Raw genomic sequence first — 19878 nt, 5'->3', positions numbered from 1 at the left:
TCAGCGCAGGCACTTCAACTGATTTAAATATATGCTCTGTTCTCCGAGTTACAGTAATAAAGTCTCTAAAGATTGTTGCGACACCACCACCTCAACCAACCGGACATGGCTCATGCATATAACAGTAGCTTGGTGGAGTAGACTCATTTACACCAAAATAATAATTTGGTTTAAGCAAAGTTTCAGTAAGGCAGAGTATATCAAAACTGTTATCTGTGATCATTTCATTTACAACAACTGCCTTTGAATTTAGTGATCTAATATTAAGTAGCCCGAACTTAATGAGTTGGTTTTGCTCAATTATTACATTGTCTTTAGGTTTAATCACGTTCTGATTTTTTCTCTGACTTTTACCAAAATTATTATTTTGTTTTATTATTCGGGGGACAGACACAGTCTCTATGCATTTGGAAGCAGTAAAACTTTTAACAATTGAGTGGGAGGAACACAGACTATGATTCAAGTTTTGAACTACTAGTCAAATGGTGCATAGCATATTTGAGATGTTGTCAGACAGAAGATCCGCTCCAATGCTGCTTTGGGTGCAGGTTGTCGGGGCGGAAAAGCCTATAGGTCGCTCCCAGAAAAGATCCCAATTATTAACAAAGAGCAGTTCAATACAATCTGTTCAATACACCATGACATTAACCATTGATTAAGCGCAAATATTCTACTGAACCTTTCATCACCTCGTCGGTAGGTAGTAAGCACCCCTGATACGATGATCCTCGCCGAGGGCGATGCGTTGTGTACTGTCTCGATCAGACTGCTGAAGTCCCACTTTAGGATCTCCGACTGCCGCATCCTGACGTCGTTCACCTCCGCGTGCAGCACAACAGCTCCGATGTTAGTGTACCTGCACAGAGACATCAAGAACACGGGTGCCAGGAAAACAGTGAGTGTGCACCTTACCTTAAATGGAGGAAGCGTGTACGTTCCAGACAATTGAGTCTCCGATGACCACAGCGTTGCATTCCGTCTCGCAGAGGGCGGTAAAGAGGTTCCTGGTCGGTATCTCGAAGACTGCAGGTGGCAGTGGGGGAGAGGTCATCGCTCCAGTCCTGGCTTGCGCCTTTCGCCATGGGTGTGCCGGTGCAGGAATGAAGTACTGTAGGCCTTTTTGAAGATGATTTATGAATAACAAACATTTTTTACTAGTGTGTTTAAAGGCCGGATAGAGATACAGTAGATGTAATATATCAACAATGGCATTGACTTTATAAATGTGAAATACAAACAGTGTACCTGTCAAAGTATTCATGAAATTTAAACTACCGTCATTAAGACAGTTAAGACTATTTAAGACATTATCATCCACCATTATCATATACTTTATACATGCAGGAAAATACACCAAATAGCATCTTTATTTGATTTCTTTATTATTTTAGCATTATTTTTTAAATGTGTTTATTGTATAGCACCTTATATCTACAGAAGAACTGATTAGCATGTCTGCATTCATGTTTTAGTTTGGTTGCACCCAAGAAAACGTCTTGGTTATGGATGTAACCTCAGTTCCCTGATGGAGGGAATGAGACGTTGTGTCGAACCGACAGAATGGGGTTTGTCTTGAGAACCTATCATCTTCTGAGTATTTAGAAAAGGCCAATGAAAATTGGCGAATGAAATTTGCATGCCGGGCTCCTCCCCGGATGTCCGGGTATAAGAGGGAAGCCGGCGTGCTCATTCATTCACCTTTGGTCTGAGGAGCCTAAAGCATCCTCCCCCGACCGCTGGGGTGGGCGGCCAGTGTTGTGGCATGAGGGACACAACGTCTCGTTCCCTCCATCAGGGAACCGAGGTTACATCCGTAACCAAGACGTTCCCTTTCTGTCGGTCTCTCGACGTTGTGTCGAACCGACAGAATGGGGTTCCTATGGAAAACGCCACAGCACTGAGCCGCGTCACAATCTCTGCGGAGCGACGTTGACTGGCCTGGGCGAGTCAGACGAACACGCTAGCGCGAAATTATGACCTTCCAGTGGAGAGGAAGGGGGACCCAGAGCTTTCCACAAAAAGTTGGGAAGCCCCCTAACGCCGGCCGTCACGGGCGGAGGCCTGATTCTCTAAATGGCGAGAAGCCGCCCGGCACCGTACGGGCCACTGGGTAAGCATTATTCCCCCCCCGGGGGGAAAAACGCTGCAGAGGCCACTACCTACCGTAGGGAGGAATTAGTGGAGACACCACATGGTCTCACCATCAGGGGAGAACTCATGGGAGGAATGTGCGGACTGCAGGAGTTAACCGCAAGGTGGGAGTCCACCTGGGGAGGTCATGGGTTGCCAAGGTGGGAACCATTCATGAGGATACATCAGACGGAACAGCCCACGGAGGGGGGGTTACCACGTCTGGAGCACTAGGTCCGGTTAGAGCTATGTGGGAGATAACTCAACTGTTCCCCGGCCTAAAGGGGCAGGGCTGCTCTGCCCAGCCTGTCCCCTGGAAGGGTGCTTAGTGATGGATGGAATGCCTGTTCTTTACCCGAGGGGAAAGAAGTGAGGCGGGATCGCCACTGCTCCCCCCGGAGGGGGAAGGGCTTCCGCAGGCGTATGCCCTACCGGCTGCTGGTCCCACACCTTGCCAGGATGCGGGCTGACACCGGATCCGTGCGTAGGTATTAGAACCTCACGGAGTTGTTAGGCATAGCCCAACCCGCAGCTCTGCAGATGTCTGCCAGAGAGGCGCCCTGAGCCAGTGCCCACGAGGGGTGACCTCACCCCCAATGGGCAGGGGCGAAAGAGATCGGTATGCCTTAACGAGGGCATCCACGATCCAGTGCGCCAGACTCTGTTTGGAGACAGCCCTCCCTTCTGCTGACCAGACAACAGAACAGACAAAGAGCTGCTCAGAGCTTAAGGGCTCTGCGTGCGGTCCAAGTAGAGGCGCCGTGCGTGTACTGGGCACAACACGGATAGGTTGGGTCTTCCTCCCCGGTGGGGAGCGCCTGCAGGTTCACCACCTGGTCTCTCGGGAGAGTAGTGGGAACCTTGGGCACATAGCCGGGGCGGGGTCTCAAGATGACGTGAGAATCCCGGCCCCGAGTTCTAGGCAATCTGTGGACATGGAGAGTGCTTGTAGAACCCCTACCCTCTTGGAGGTGAGCGCCATGCGGATAGCCGTCTTTATCAAGACTGAGAAAGAGCGGCAACCCCGAGAGGCTCGAAGGGGGAGGGGCCTCTTGAGGCCCGCCACCTAGGTCGCAAGAGGGTACGGAGCGCGGGTAAGGTGGTCACCCTCTCGCGCCCCTTAGGAACCTAATGACCTGGTCGTGCTGTCCCAGAGGCTACCCAGCACTTGGGTCATGATGAGCGGCCGTAGCGGCTACATACATTCCCAGTGTGGATGGGGAGAGGTTACTCCCCTGTCTCTCTTGAGGACGGGACAGCCCGTACCCGACCGAGCAACTCCGCGGGTCTTCTCGCTGAGAAGAGCACCAGGACGAGCCCCGTGGCCGAAGCCCTAGCCTGAGTGACGTCCCAACCGGACCGGGGGTGGGTCACTCAGGATCTCCTCGTCCCGTCCAGACATGGAGACCAGGTTTTGCCTGGGATGCCGTAACGTGCCCCTTCCCCTGGGGAAGCTGTCCACCAGGAGGAGCGGCCAGGGGGGGAGTTGTTGTCAGAGCCTCAGCTCCGAGAACCAAGTCCTGGTTAGGCCGGAGGGGCGTAACTAGTACCACTTGATGCTCCTCTTCCCTGGCCTTGCACAGGCCCTGTGCAATGAGGTTCACTGGGGGGAAGCGTACTTCCGCTTGTCCCGCGGCCAGCTGTGCGCAAGGGCATCCGTGCCGAGGGTACCTCGGACAGGGAGTACCAAGCGGACAATGGGAGGAGTCCGGGGAGGCAACAGGACCACCTGTGCCTGGCCAAACTGCCCCCAAATGAGCCGGCTGCGCGGGGAGGGAGTCGCCACTCTCCGCGAGGAGTCAACTGACGAGAGAGCACATCGGCTGTCTGGTTCAGGACGCCTGGGATGTGTGTGGCTCGCAGGGAGCTGATCACCTGCTGATTCCAGAGGAGGAGGCGTCGGGCGAGTCATGTTAGCTGCTGTGAGTGAAGAAAACCCACAGCAGCTGTGCTGTCCGACCGGAGCAGCACGTGCTTCCTTGCACGAGAGGAAGTCCCTCAATGCAAGTAGCACAACCAACAACTCTAGGCAGTAGAATGCCAACGCAGGCGGGGCCCCGTCCACTGCCCCGACACTGCTTGCCCGTTGTACACGGCACCCCAACCTTGCAGGGAGGCATCCCAAAGGGGACCCCTGTCCGCAAGAAGGTCATGGAGACCAGGGGGTTAGGGTGTGTCGGCAGAAAAGCGTGTGACCAACGCCTGCTGCCGGTGTGCCACGCTCTCCAAGGAACTTGACTCTGCAGCCAGTGTTGGAGCAGTCGTATGTGCATCGACCTGAGGGGGGGACACCCCCGCCGAGGATGCCATGAATCCCAGGAGCCTCCTGTTACAGGGGGACCGCTGACTGTCTGATCTCAGGCAGTTCAACACTGACCGGGCGCGCTCCTCGCGCCCCCCCTGGGGGTGAGCGGGGCCGCTCGTGAGGACAGAGTCGAGTTCCATACCGAGAAAGAGGATGCTCTGCCCGGGGAGAGCTTCTCTTTTCTCAGTTGGCCTGTAGCCCCACCGATCTAGGTGCCGGAGCACCAGGTCCCTGTGTGTACACCACAGATCTCGAGAGTGTGCCCACCTTAAGCCAGTCGTCGAGATAGTTGGTACCCGCACACCTCCTTCCCAACGGGGAAGGAGGGCGACTTCCACGACCTTCGTAAAGACTCGTGGAGACAGGGACAGACCGAAGGGGAGGACCATGTACTGATATGCCCGTCCCTCGAACACGAACCGTCGGAATGGCCGATGTCGAGGGAGGATCGAGACATGAAGTACGCGTCCTAGGTCGATTGCCATGAACCAGTCCTGATGCCTGACGGACGCCGGGATGCGCTTCTTCGTGACCATCCTGAAAGGAGGCTTGTGTAGGTGCCTGTTCAGAACACGCAGATCCAAGATAGGGCGCAACCCTCCGCCTTTCTTAGGGACAATGAAGTACGGGTTGTAAAACCCGCTGAACACCTCGGCCGGTGGGTCGGGCTCGATCGCTCCCTTCACCAGAAGGGAGGCGACCTCCGCCCGAAGTACGGGGGCATCCCTGCCTCTGATTGAGGTAAAAGGACGTCCCGGAACTTGGGCGGGCGTGTAGCGACTGAATCGCTTAGCCGAGACGGATCGTCTTCCCCAGCAAGCCTGACAGTCTGGGAAGCTGAGACCAGGCTCCCAGAACTGTGACAGGGGGACTAGAGGTTTGATCTGCTTCATCGCCCCCGCGGAGGGTGGTTCGATGGCTAGCAGTACGGATTCCTTGCCGGGGAGGCCCCCCAGGGAGGAGATCGGCTCTGCCATTCTTCCTGCCTGGCGACTGCGCAGCTCAACGCATTGTCTGACTGAGAGTGCTGAGGGCTGGTGTTTATACTCGACATTGCGCTTTGCCATGATGCAACGTCGAGTTTGCCGTTCACCGTCGTGCAGAGGGTGAGAGCGGCTGAGGTAACCCAGAGCGAGAGGAAACTCTCCTCTTTGAGAGTAAGTGGGCGCCAGCTCCCCGGAGGGGGCCAGCAGATGGAGGGACGGGGCAGGATCCGTCCCTATCCGACTTCCCAGCGATGTGGCTGGGGTCGGGCCCAATGGTAGCCTCGATCCCCCTGAGGTGTTCCCATGATGGCCGCTGCCCCGCGGCTGCTGATGGGCGATGGTCTCCTCTTCGCTGTCTCCTCCAGCGGGCACCTGCCCAGAGCTGGAGGGCGTTGAAGAGGACCAGGGCTGCTGGGAAGCAGACGGTGCACGGGATTCGATGGCCGAGGCGGCCGAGTTGCGGCACGGAGGACTGCTTCTTACTGTCGAGAACACGCGGCCTCCCCGGTGAGCGGGGCCACTGCGGCTCGACAGTAACACCAACCAGCCCCCCTTTGCGAGACGGGTACGTCAAGAAAGCGGACCTTCTCAGCATTACTCATCTGCGCAAGTATAGGCCAGAGGAGTTTCTCATGGACCACAAGTGTGGACATCGTCCGACCCAGGGCCCGCGTGGTCACCTTGGTCGCCCATAGAGCGAGGTCGGTGGCGGCGCGGAGTTCCTGCATAAGCGCTGGGTCAGTCTTACCCTCGTGGAGCTCTCTCAACGCCCTGGCCTGGCAGGAGCCATAGCGTGGAGAGAGGAGGCAGCTTGGTCCGCCGCAATGTAAGCTCTCGACACCAGAGATGCCGAGACACCACATGCTTTGGACGGGAGTCTAGGTCGAGCCCTCCCAAGTGGCCGCTACCTACGGGCACGAGTGCACCGCGGCGGCATACTCCACCTGGGGGACACCGACGCATCCTCCAGCTGTCTCAACCTCGAGGGAAGAGAGGGTGACAGAACTTTGTTTGACGTGAAACGTGCCGGGAAGGGGCGTTTCAGGTCTTACAAAGTTCCTCATGCACTTCCGGTAAACACGGCACTGGGGGCGGGCGTGGCTTGGAGCCGCGCTCAAACCCGAGGCGCCATGTAGCCAGCCGCGAGCGCCGGGAGAGGCAGTGCGGGCACTGCAACCCAACACTCACGGCGGCCCGGGAAAGCATGGCTGACATCTCGACATCCGCTTTTTCCTGGGCTCGACCCCCCGAGGGAGGGAGCCCGAGGAATCGTCGGAGTCGGATGGCAGTACGTCACCCCCCGATGCTGCAAGAGACATCTCATCATCACGCATCGTGTCCGAATACGTGATTGAGGAATAAGACGGCGGACCGTCTTTTTTGGGGAACGGTCAGACGAGCGAAACGAGGTGTGAACGGTCCGTGAGCCGTGGCTGGCGGATTATCGCTCACAGTAATCCTCATATCACCCTCGCTGCTTGCCATAGCGGACGGCAGGGCCGTAGTCCTGCCGCCACGGAACGGGGAGCAAACGAGGTGGTGGCTGAGTCCCGTGGGAACACAGCCACCTGTGACGCAACGTCTGAATCGTCACCGCCCGCAGTGCGGGCAGGACGTATCCACAACGTCTGCCCCAGCGTACTGGAAGCAGGCATTGTGTCCGTCCCCCTCCTCGATGAGTGTGTTGCACCCATGAGAACAGCGGGACAAGCCACGCTGGAGAAATTTGCTCTTTTAGAAAAGGAAATTTGCTCGAACACCTCCGGAACTGCCGAGACGCCCAGGGGAGAGTCACTGCAGGAAGGGACCGTCCGCTGTCCACGTCGTAGATTCCAGCAGAAAGAATGATCACCCAGATCGTAGAGAAGCTCACCAGATGCGTAGGCTCTGAAGAACAAAAGGTGAATGAATGAGCACGCCGGCTTCCCTCTTATACCCGGACATCCGGGGAGGAGCCCGGCATGCAAATTTCATTCGCCAATTTTCATTGGCCTTTTCTAAATACTCAGAAGATGATAGGTTCTCAAGACAAACCCCATTCTGTCAGTTCGACACAACGTCGAGAAACCGACAGAAAGGGAACTGTGGCCTCCTTAGGTTAAAATCAGCATTACATTTAGTTTTTTTTAAGAAATGAAAATATTTAATGTGATCCTTGTCACGGTCCCACCATCTTGTTTATGAAATTCTAGTCGTGTGGCGGGATCGGGGCAGAGTCCTTAGGTTTTATGTAAGAAAACCATGAGTTGTTTTTTTTTACTTCTCATGTGTTTTCTCGTGTCTCGTCACTGGCCCCGCTCCTCTCGTTTCCTTGTTATCTTTCCCTGAGTGTTTTATTACCCACACCTGCCCTGTGTCATTATCCCTCATTTGTCTCTCCCTATAAATACCCTCTTGTTTCTTTGTCTTGTGTTCGTGGATTACGTTTGATGTGCATGTGTTTATGGTGTCTAGTAAAGTTCCATGTTTTGTTACCTCCTGCGATTTCTTGTTTATACCCTTGCTTGTGTTCTTGCTCCAGTTCGTGATCTTTAAAGTAAGTCTAGTTAGTGTTAGTTCTTTTTTTTGGTTGTCTAGTATTGTTTTAAGTTGTCAGTTTAGTCTAGTCAGTTTAACAGTTCTTGTTATCCTCTGTACCATTTTACCCCCTCGTGGGTGTTTTGTTTTGTATTTCTATTTGTAATAAAGACCTTTGTTAACCCCTTCATCCACTGCCTGCCTGCACCTGGGTTCTTTTCCACGTATTCCTTGACAGATCCTAATGACAAATGCTAGTAGTGTAATGCTCGTTCAATGTAGGCATACCAGTTTTCCTAGTCAGGGATCCCTGCAAAGGTCTTTACTCTAAGGGGTTAGATAAAGCCAGGACTAGGCCTTAGTTAAATTAAGACATTTAACTAGTTTTAACAAATATCCCTTACAAAAAAACTTTTCTTGTGGGCATTTTGAGACAAAACAATGTCACTGATGGATGTGTCATTGCAAGGTGTTTTCAGTTTAGACAGCTCTAACATTTGTTTTAGTCTAGGACTAGTCATAAACCCTGAACGGGATACCACCCCTTTCATTTTAAAATGGATAGAAACAGAAATTCTAGAGTCCTGACACATGTGAGGTCTAACATCTACATACTAAGCTTTAAATACATTGCCTGTGTTTCAACCTGCATAGTCAGGAATTAACAAACAATAGATGCAGTGTACTCTTTAGCTATGGTCATGTATATAAGCACAGGTGACTGTGAGCCAACAAGCAAAATCAGGTTCAGCTTCTCTTTTGTGGAACTACTGGAAACCGAACAGTTCAACCATAACCATGGGCAGGGTAAACCACAAAAAAAACTTATATTTCCATTACATTTCTTATACATTACTTTTATTTTCATACATTTTACATTAAACCACTAAAATTTTACATTTACAGGTCATCTTCTACGAGGACAGGAACTTCCAGGGTCGCTCATATGAGTGTATGGGTGACTTTTCTGACATGTCCTCCTACCTGAGCCGCTGTCACTCCTGTAGAGTGGATAGCGGATGCTGGATGATGTATGATCATCCCAACTACATGGGAAACCAGTATTTCTTTAAGAGGGGCGAGTACGCTGACTATATGTCTATGTTTGGAATGAACAACTGCATCCGATCCTGTCGTATGATCCCCATGGTAAGTTCGATTAGCATTTTTATGTATTTATAACAAATCAAATCCTTCCAGTAAATTTTTCAAGACATGTTAAAAAACTGAGTTTAATGGATTTTTTCCCATACAGCACAGGGGATCCTACAGAATGAAGATTTATGAGAGGGAGAACTTTGGAGGTCAGACGTACGAGCTGATGGACGACTGTGACTCCTGCATGGACCGCTACCACATGTCTCACTGCCAGTCCTGTCATGTGATGGATGGTCACTGGCTCATGTATGAGCAGCCCAACTACAGAGGCAGAATGTCGTACTTCAGGCCTGGAGAGTACAGGAGCTTCAGTAATATGGGTGGCATGAGATTCATGAGCATGAGGCGTATCATGGATTCCTGGTATTAGTTTTCTATAAAATAAATGTCTCAATAAAATAACTTCTCACTAACCATTGTGTTATGATCATTTGCGCCATTAAATTGTTTATGCATTATTCACAGAAACATAGAAACGTGAGGGGACACATGCCCTTTCAGGTTTTTGAGCATCAAGTCAAGCTATAAAACGTAAAAATAAATCAAATTTTCTACCTAAAAGTTTTTGGTCTAATGGTGTTACATTATGTGCAAAATATAAAAAAATATGAGTTGTCTTTGCCTTAAAAATGACAAACTGAAAAGCAACTGGTAAAAACTCACATGTTAAATAAAACTCCTACACACTTAACGTTTAACCATTTTATTAAGTTTTTCTTGCTTTGTCATTTTTTTGTTGCTTTTTTCTATTTCTAGCACAAGTTATGTCAATTTTTTTTCTTATAATAGCTTTTTGTTTCAAATGTTATCAAATAAAAACTTCTTCAGGGCGGTACGATATACTTCAGGTCCAAAGTATAGAGAAATGTCCGAGTTTTGAGTAGGGCCGTTTCTAGCTGTTTGGGGGCCCTATGCGAGATATTAATTGGGGGCCCCTATTTTTTCAAACTCTGAGGTAGAGATTCCTAACTTTTTCATATATTCTGTGACAATGCAGCAGTCTGTTACATTTTAAGAGTAAAGCAGGCTAGAGTACATTAATAAATGCAACGGATACAGTGTGTTCTTGAAAAATGTTTACCGGCGGTAGTGCACGTCACTCTGACAAATATAGGTGTAATAAATATGAGAGTTGCGATAACGATTGCTAGTTGTAGCCTTTCAGTTGTGGATGGTTTTATTTAAAAGATTTTACATTAACAGAAATTATTGGCATACGTTTCCGTTGGTGCATTCGAGCGCGGGCCTGCAACGGCAAAACCCAGGTTATTCTGCGGGTTCTGCAATGGATCCTGTTATGAAAGGAACAGATACGTAAAATCAAAACTGGCTATGACCCGCTTGCTTAGTGTCGGAGAGCGCGCAGGTTTTGCCGCGGTTGCGGAGAGACATCTATTCATTTGCGCTCCTGTGCACATCTTATGAACGCGCATTTAGTGCAGCTGTACACATTTTAATCTGGACAATGTCAACAAGTAAGTTTCACATCAACGAGTTGGAAAAAATAAAGTTTTTATGGCAATCTGAATAGGAAAGCCAATGTAGGTTTAAAAAGTTTGTTTCAAATGGAATTGTTAAGGACTGTAAGGGTTAATACGCCACTGACTGAAGTTACTGCAACAAGAGCTTTTTTATTTCGTATTTAGCTTTATTGTTTTAAGTTTTCATTATTTACTGATGTTTATTTAAATGTTTTATATGCTGTAGTGTGCCGTTTCACTGATGGATTTGCGCGTTAAACATTGACGGATGTTTCATCCTCATTTATTTCAGATATCATATTTCAATTTCAAGTATTTAACAATTTCAAGTATTTAAATAAGGTCTATATTTCTCTTCCACTCGTCATGTGGTTGCTACACGCAAATATAATAATATAAATATTATTTATATAAATAATATATATTTCTCAACCACCGCACCACCGCGGTCGATTTGTCTATTACCACCGCGGTGGTAAAAAACTGCCACCGTCACAGCCCTATAAAAAAAATAAAAATAAGTTATGTAGTTATATATTGTAGTTTAAAATGAACCATATATGAATAATCCACTACTACGTATACTGCTACTGCTACTACTACTACTAAAAGTAACAATAATCAGTCTGATAATAATTGGTTTTATTTATAAAATAGTAGCACAGGTCTATGCTTGAGACACATTTATTTGAGCCTTTTTGTAAAGCAAACTCTGGATAGATAGCGGAGAATGGGAAGCGGCGACCTGACAAGAGCTGAGATGATAGAGCTGGATAAAGAAGGACGCGGTCACCTGACACGTCTTCATGGCCTGACCTGATGGTAGAGCGGAGAATGGGAAGCGGCGACCTGACAAGAGCTGAGATGATAGAGCTGGATAAAGAAGGACGCGGTCACCTGACACGTCTTCACCACAAAATTTCAAATGCTATTAGATTATTAATGATAATCTTAAAACTATAATTTATTTTATTAGTAAGTTCATTTATTTTATTTAGCCTTGTTGTTTAGCCAAGCTCTCTTGAGCTTGTGCAGAGGCAGCAGCTTTTGCCAGAGGGAACTGGAATCCCCTGGTTGGGTCTGGGTTCTCCTGAGGTTTTTTTTCTCGATTAGAGTTTTGGGTTCCTCGCCACTGTTTGCATACTGTTTTTTGCACTATTTGCCTGGCCGGGGGGGCTGCTTTAGAATTTATAACCTGTTATATTTGACCTGTGCTTCTCTCTCCTTTATCTTAAATGTGTGATCTCACTGAGCGTGTGCGTGTGTGTGTCTATGTCTATGTGTGTTAGTATGTGTGCATATTGTGTGTGTGGAGTGTTTTGTATGTGGGTATGTCTGTCTTCTGTGTTTTCAACTTTTTCTTGTTTTTGCAGGTACAACTTTAATTGTTTTGCTTATAGTCAATAAGTCTTATGTACAGCTGCTTTGTAACAATGAACATTGTAAAAAGCGCTATATAAATAAAGTTGAGTTGAGCTGAGTTGGATAAAGCTGACTTTATTTACATACAAACAAACAATCATAGCCTGTTAGCTGAGGTAGCTCACATTTATCTGAGGCTAGCAGAGCTAGCCAGCATGACAAAAGTAGCAAACTAACTTGTTTACAGGTTGGCATTATGTGTACCCCTCCACCCACATCAAATGCCTTACCTTTATCCTGTGATCGTTTTTCTTCATCGGTTTTCTTCTTTTTGCGTTTCTCTGCACCAGGCGCATAAGTACGTTTCGATGACATTGTAATTAGCGTCTACCGCTATTCTCATCACTTCAGTGGAAGGTGGGCGGCTGTCAATTATCCCGTCAGACCTGTCGGCAGACGTCACTTACCACGTGACAGCTTAGCCCAAAGGTGATTTTGACCTGATTACCCCATGAACACTTACATGCTTTGCAAATGAATGCATAATGAATGCATGCAATACATGCAAATAAAGACAGGTACTTTTAATTCTCCAAAGTATAATAAAATATGAGGCTATACTTGCAGTTTGGGGGCCCCCTGGTGGCTGCGGGCCCTATGCAGCCGAATTGTCCGCATATAGCAAGAAACGGCTCTGGTTTTGAGAGTGAATGACTAGGGATGGGAGATATGGCCCTAAAACTCTATCACGGTATTTTCTGGTATTTGTTGCAATAATGATACAAATGACGACATAAACATAACACCATTCACCACTGTTTTTGGCTACACGTGATAGTAGATGCATGTACTGTAGTCTAGAGCCTCAGAAACACAAACACTCATAATCACCACAAATCAAACAGGCTTCTTAAAATATGCATGTGTTATGTCTTAATGTAGACAAGACGCTGGAGACCGTAGATTCCTTTCAGTAACATTTATTAACAAAATAACACATACAGGATAACATGCAGGCACATGCTCCGTACTCTAACTTCTTCTCTACCTCTCGATGCAACTCGAGTAGATCGAGTGCCACCTAGCGGTACATTGATGCAACAACATCACATAATCTCCTCTTAGTTAAGTGATGCTCCTGTTACCAACAAGTAACATAAAACAGAAAGAACAGCAAATCTGCCATGCATCAACAATTTCACACATAAATGAACTACACCAAGCAACACACCAATTGAATGCAGAAGAATATTCCAAACAACAAGCAACATGAACCAAACTACTCACTAGTATTCAGTACTCGACTTTCATGTAAGTATATGATATGTATATTGCAAAAGTCCATGTCAAATTCTGTGACTAATAGACATAGTCCTTTAGCCAACCTGGCTCACGTCTTTGACGTTGTTCTCTTGGACCAGCCTCAGAAGACACTGAATTTCCAGACAATGGAACATGAGAGGGCATCACGTTTTCAGCATTGGCTGTCATTCCATTATCCAACTCTCTAGTTGGCACGGGTGCAAGACACGATGCATGCCACTTTTTTCCATCATCCAAGAGGTAAGTGTAAGGACCAACTTTTTTCCTGACTTCAATTGGAGAAGTGAACTTTGGATAAGCTTTTGGTACATGCACAGCCTTTTTAATGCGCACTTTATTCCCTGGTCGAAAAGAGAAATGTCGCACACGATGCTTGTGGTCAAAGCGAGATTTCATGACATCCTGACGTGAGGAAACACGTTTCTGCAGTGGTGTCGGCTCATGACCAGAAGGTGAAGGTTTCAGGACATTGAGACGGGTACGCATTTTCCTTCCATGAAGCAATTCGAATGGGGAAACACCTGTTACAGCATGAGGTGTAGCGCGGTAAATCTGCAGGAAGTCAGTCACTGTTGATTTCCATGGTGCTGATTGTAGGATTGCTGATTGGATTGTACTCTTGAGAACTCTGTGAAAGCGTTCAATAGCACCATTTGCAGCAGGATGATACACTGAAGTACGAATATGCTTAATATCTCTGTCTTTCAGGAATGCAGCAAACTCAGGAGAAGTGAACTGAGGCCCATTATCACTGACCAGAGTGGTCGGGTTTCCGTGTCTGCTGAAGACAGAGGTAAGAAATGCAGTCACCTGTTTTGTTGCAACAGACGCAGTAAAGGCTACCTCAGGCCACTTACTATAATAGTCAGTGAGTGTCAGAGCATATCGACAGTCCCAGACAGCAGTCTCGAACGGGCCCACAATGTCTATCGCCAGTTTTTCCCACGGTGCAGAAGGTAAAGGAACAGGCTGTAGTGGAACAGCAGAGGCTTTCGCAGTTTTGTCCAGAGAAAGACATAAATGACAGGCAGCAATTTTCTCTGTCACAAATGTGTCCATGTTTGGCCACCAATACATCTCACGCAGGCGTTGCTTCGTTCTCACAATTCCCTGATGACCCTCATGTGCAATACGGAACAATGACTCACGCAATTTTCCAGGCACAACCAGTCTAGATCCTCTAAACACAAACTCAGCTTGCACACTGAACTCATGTCGGAGCTTGTAGTATGGACGAATCACAGGATCCACAGCAGCGGAAGATGAAGGCCATTTACTCGCAATTTGTGCGCGCAACGCAGAGAGTTCAGAACAGTGAGCAGAGGCAGTAGCAAATTCTTCCTGGGATATGGCAATCGGCCCAGAAGACAGTAAAGCAACAAACTCGGGTTCTGTATCAGACTCAGCATCCAAAGGAAGAGGCAAGGGCAAGCGGGATAAACAATCTGCAGTGTAGTTCTCAGATCCAGCACGATACTCAACTATGTAGTCGAAACAGAGCAACCGAGCAGCCCACCGAGCAATACGCATACCAGCTCTATCAGTCCCTTTTGTGGTCAGCAGTGTCGTTAACGCTTGATGGTCAGTCCGCAACGTAAATCTGCGACCCCACAAGTACGTTCTCCATTTTTCCACCGCCCAGACACACGCCAGAGCCTCCTTTTCAACAGTGGAGTATTTCTGTTCAGCTGAGGACAGTGTTCTGGATGTGAAAGCGACAGTATGTTCTTGACCATCAGTGCCAATTTGAGCGAAGACAGCACCTACTCCATATGCAGACGCATCAGTAGAAATGACCACCGGCATCTCCGGGTCAAACAGTATAAGCGCAGGACTGTGAACCAGCAGCTTCTTCACATCATCCAAGCTTTGTTGAGCATCATCAGACCAGCGAAATCCACTCTCATCTCTCAAGCACTCACGCAGAGGCATCACCACGGAAGCGAAATTAGGAATGAATTTGTTGTACCAGGAGAGAAGACCCAGCAAAGAACGCAACTGAACAGCATACGTTGGTGCAGGTGCATCGATTATTGCAGATAGATGTTCCTGATCCAACTGAATACCCTGCGACTTCACCATGTGGCCTAGAAACTTCAAGCTCTGTTTTCTGAATTGACATTTTGACTCATTTAACACCAACCCAGCATCTTTGAGACGTTGCATCACCTTCTCTAGCGCTTGATCATGTTCTTGCAGCGAGCGTCCCCACACGATGATGTCGTCCAGATAATTTGCAACGTTCTGGATTCCTTTTAGAATGATGACCATCATCTTTTGGAATGCAGCTGGAGCAGACGCCGAGCCATAAGGTACCCTGCAGAATCTGAAGAGGCCCTCGTGTGTAAGAAAAGCAGTGAGATCCCGGCAATCTTCATGAAGAGGTACCTGGTGGTATGCACTTTCCAAGTCTATAGTTGAAAACACAGTCGCACCTTGCAGTAATGTCATCATCTCCTCCATGTGTGGCAATGGGTAGCTGTCTACTATAACTGCCTTGTTGGGCCCTCGCAAGTCCACACACATGCGGATCCCCCCGTTTTCTTTTGGACCACAACAATCGGAGAAACCCATGGAGAAGAATCAATCCGTTCGATCACACCAGCCTGTAAGAGACGTTCCAGTTCTGCGGAAACAGCATCTCTCATGGAGAAAGGTAAGCGACGCAATTTGCATCTGACAGGAGGTACAGAGTCAGAAATGTTCACCTTGTGCGTGAAGTTGTTCACACAGCCTAATGCTGTGATGGAGAAGTGGAGAGAGCACAGACTGGAGAGGATTGTGCCGATGGCAGCACAGTGTTTCCAGTAAATTGCAGCTGAAGTCCCTTGCCTCAGATCCATGCCTAGCAAAGCAGTGCCAGTGTCAACAATGAAGAAGTGTGCAGGACAGATAATGCCATATTTAGTGACTGTAGCAGATAAACATCCTAGCACTGAAATCGGCTCTTGTAAGTAAGTAACTAAACGGGCAGCAGGGGCTTGCAACGGCACAGTGCGAAAATGCTGTTCATACAGTTGTTTCGGCAGGATGGACACAGACGAACCAGAGTCCACAGTAAGTTGAAGAGAGACAGGGGTAGCAGCAGGTGAGGCATGTACGGTCACTTCAAACATCAGATGGTCAGTCGCTCCAGGCAGATGGAGAATACAGACCTCTGGCAATTCAACTGAATGCACTGAATGAGTAGGAGCAGAACGGCAGACTCGTGCAAAATGTCCAATCTTATTGCAGTTCTTACATTTAGCAGATGCAGCGGGGCAGTTCTGTGCGTTTGCAAGATGTCCAGCAGAGCCACAGCGAAAGCATGTTCGAGCTGACGGAGCAGAAGCAGGTGGTTTTGATGAGGTACGTGCTTTGAATTTGGCCTTAGGACGCTGTCGTCCAGAAGCAGGAGTGGCATGTACAGCTTGAACTGGAGCGAAGTTACTCGTAGCCAGCGATTTCGCCTGAGCATCAGCCGTCTCTAGCTGTGTGGCAATTGTAATTGCAGTCTCCAGTGTCAATTTAGTTTACAATTCCACTAATAATCTTTCACGAATGCGAGGGTTAGCAATATTTTCAACAAGTTGATCACGCAACATATCGTCAAGATTGTCAGCAAATTCACAAGTAGTCGCTAAATCTCTTAATGCAGCAATGTATTGTACTACCGTTTCATCTATCCTCTGTATGCGTTTCCTGAAAGCATGTCTTTCCACAACCACATTTCTTTTCGGAACGAAGTGTTGTTCCAAAGCATTAATAGCATCAGCTAGATCGTCACCGGTATTGGGCAGTGTATAAAACAATCTCTGACCTTCGGTTCCGAGGCAGTGAAGAAGCAAAGCACGTTTTCTGGCTTCTGACCATAAATCCCCAGTAGCATTGATGACTAGCATGTAGTTCCGGAACATTTTCAGCCATGTGACTAGCGGTATAGCAGGCTCACCGGGACAAGGCAAAAAAGGATTGGGAAATGGAGCACTTACTGAAGCCATCCTCAGAAAATCTTGTACAAAAAAACGTCCTCATCGCCAATTTGTTATGTCTTAATGTAGACAAGATGCTGGAGACCGTAGATTCCTTTCAGTAACATTTATTAACAAAATAACACATACAGGATAACATGCAGGCACATGCTCCGTACTCTAACTTCTTCTCTACCTCTCGATGCAACTCGAGTAGATCGAGTGCCACCTAGCGGTACATTGATGCAACAACATCACAGCATGTAACAAAGTTCAATGTAGGGAAGAAAGGAGGCGGGAACCGGCGAACATTTAAACAATAAACTTTAATCAAAAATAAACAAACAATAACACGGAAGTAAAAGGCCGGCAGCCACCTCACGGTCGACTGCCGGCCACACAAACATAAATAAAACTTAACATTTCCGGGCCCGGTCCTCTCTCGTCGGCAGTCCCGTCGCTCGTCCTCTTATGCTCCCTAGCTCCCCGTGAGGCATGCGGGACCGTTGCGCGTACAGCTGATACTCATTATCACTCACGCCACCGGCCCCGCCTTCCTGCCCCACGGCTCTCGTCCCGCCTTCCTCGCTACAATGCATACATTTTTTTTTTTTGTAAATATAAAATATAATAGTAACGTGTGACTTTCAAAGGTTGTATTAAAGAAAAAATAAAGTTGTACACATCATGTTATGCTTAAACTGTATATTCTGATGGGTGGAAATGATCACATCACGCTGTCAATCACTCTCTCATGAACAGTGTGAACCTTCTCTTCTCAAAGAAACATATACTGTAAGCATAATTATATAACTCGCACTGCAGAAAGAGAACCAGAATAATGCGGATAAACAAAATCAATTTATATAATCTGATATACAGAACTACACTGCTCGTCCAAAAAAAAGCCACACACGCTAATGTTTCATTGGACCGCCTTTAGCTTTGATTACAGCACACATTCGCCGTGATATCGTTTCGATAAGCTCCTGCAATGTTACAGCATTTATTCATGTCCAGAGTTGCATACATTTTTCGCCAAGATCTTGTATTGATGATGGAAGAGTCGGACCGCTGCGCAAAGTCTTCTCCAGTACATCACAAAGATTCTCAATGGGGTTAAGGTCTGGACTCTGTGGTGGCCAATCCATGTTTGAAAATTATGTCTCATGCTCCCTGAACCACTCTTTCACAATTTGAGCTCGATGAATCCTGGCATTGTCACCTTGGAATATGCCCGTGCCCTAACCTGGTCATTCAGTATATTCAAGTGGTCAGCTGACCTCATTCTTTGGGCACATACTGTTGCTGAACATAGACCTGACCAACTGCAGCAACCCCAGATCATAGCACTGCCCAGGAGGTGACTTTATTTGGAGGGAAGTGTACAAACTCACATTTTGTACTGGATGTAAAGAGGCAGCAGTGCGATGCGCAATGTGTCGCTGTGAAAGCAAAGCACAACGGGTGCGCGCTGCGCACGGGACGCTCTTCTCACGCATCCAGTATGAAACATATTATTATCATTTTAAACAATTCGTTGAATGCTCACGCGCACATGACACCTAATGAATGTTTAAATAAATACTTTTAACCAAACTAAATGTTGCTGTGTTTTAACTTATTAAGACTATTAACACATATTATTACAATATCACTACAATATCACTTTCTTTGAATTGTAATGGGTTACTTTTACTTTTATCAAAATAACCACAAAAGTATGACCACCCTGCTAAAAAATAAACACCACAGAAATTCTAGTGGTTTCCATTAAAACTCCACAATGTAAAAAAAATCCCGTGACAAAACAGATAAAGTACTGGCAGAAAATTACCAGTACATTTTCCGGACATTTCCGTTAATGCTAAAATGCAAATGAATGCAGTGCAAACTGTAAAATACAGGTAAAACAACTGTAAAAATGAACACGGAAAATTCCTTCATATTAATACAGTATATTGCGCCCTATTTTTACGGCTTTTTTTTAGAGTGCATTGGAAACCTTTATAGGAGTCTAGACTCGACTATTATGTGATAAAAGTCGTGTCGATGTGACGGCCGGCCTATGACTTTAGAACAACGTCAATATATTTATTAGCCTAATGCAGCAGACGCTTTATAGCGGACTTACAAACGCAGCACCTCAGTGACACAGCAGCCAATATGAGAAACATTTTTATTTATGCTGTTTCTTTCTTGTTTTATTAAATGGGGAACAAGTACAAAAATAGCCAATAATAATAAAAGATCTGCCTGTAGAAGCACAGCGCACTGAGATATATGCAGCGCTAGGCTTTACCTGCGAGCTTTTACGGCTTCAGATCAAATTGTGAAGGTTGGGAAAGAAAACATGACACATTGTGAATGATGCGTGCAGAAGCAGGACAAGATAACATATATTTTTGCCGGGAGTGTGACAGAATCCCGCTGAAGCGGGTGGGAATGACATACGTCGCGCTCGCAGCTCTCTTAGAACAGCCTCTTCTTAAAGGTACAGTGTCAAAATCACATGACCCGCGACTAGTCGACTAGTTTGTTCAACCCCTATTAAATACCTTTTTTAGTGTGTTTTGGACATTATTTGAGTATGATTTAATGGTCTTGTCAACAGAACACAACACATTCCAGTAGACTTTTGTTTCCATTACAACCAATACAATTTC

The 19878-nt window shown here is 47.2% G+C and overlaps 1 protein-coding gene across 1 annotated transcript; it reads left to right on the top strand.

The window, feature by feature from the left end:
* The first annotated feature begins 8736 nt into the window (after positions 1-8736).
* LOC130569564 (gamma-crystallin M2-like) lies at positions 8737-9496 on the top strand. Its single transcript, XM_057359284.1, has 3 exons — positions 8737-8745; positions 8839-9087; positions 9194-9496. Exons 1-3 carry the CDS (start codon positions 8737-8739, stop codon positions 9464-9466), a joined length of 531 nt encoding a protein of 176 aa, XP_057215267.1. The 3' UTR covers positions 9467-9496.
* The last annotated feature ends 10382 nt before the right edge of the window (positions 9497-19878 follow it).

Source organism: Triplophysa rosa, linkage group LG18 (genome assembly GCF_024868665.1).
Source record: "Triplophysa rosa linkage group LG18, Trosa_1v2, whole genome shotgun sequence".
NCBI classification, from domain to species: Eukaryota; Metazoa; Chordata; class Actinopteri; order Cypriniformes; family Nemacheilidae; genus Triplophysa; species Triplophysa rosa.
The sequence above is the reverse complement of the archived record's forward strand: the minus strand, read 5'-3'. Positions and strand labels throughout refer to the sequence as shown.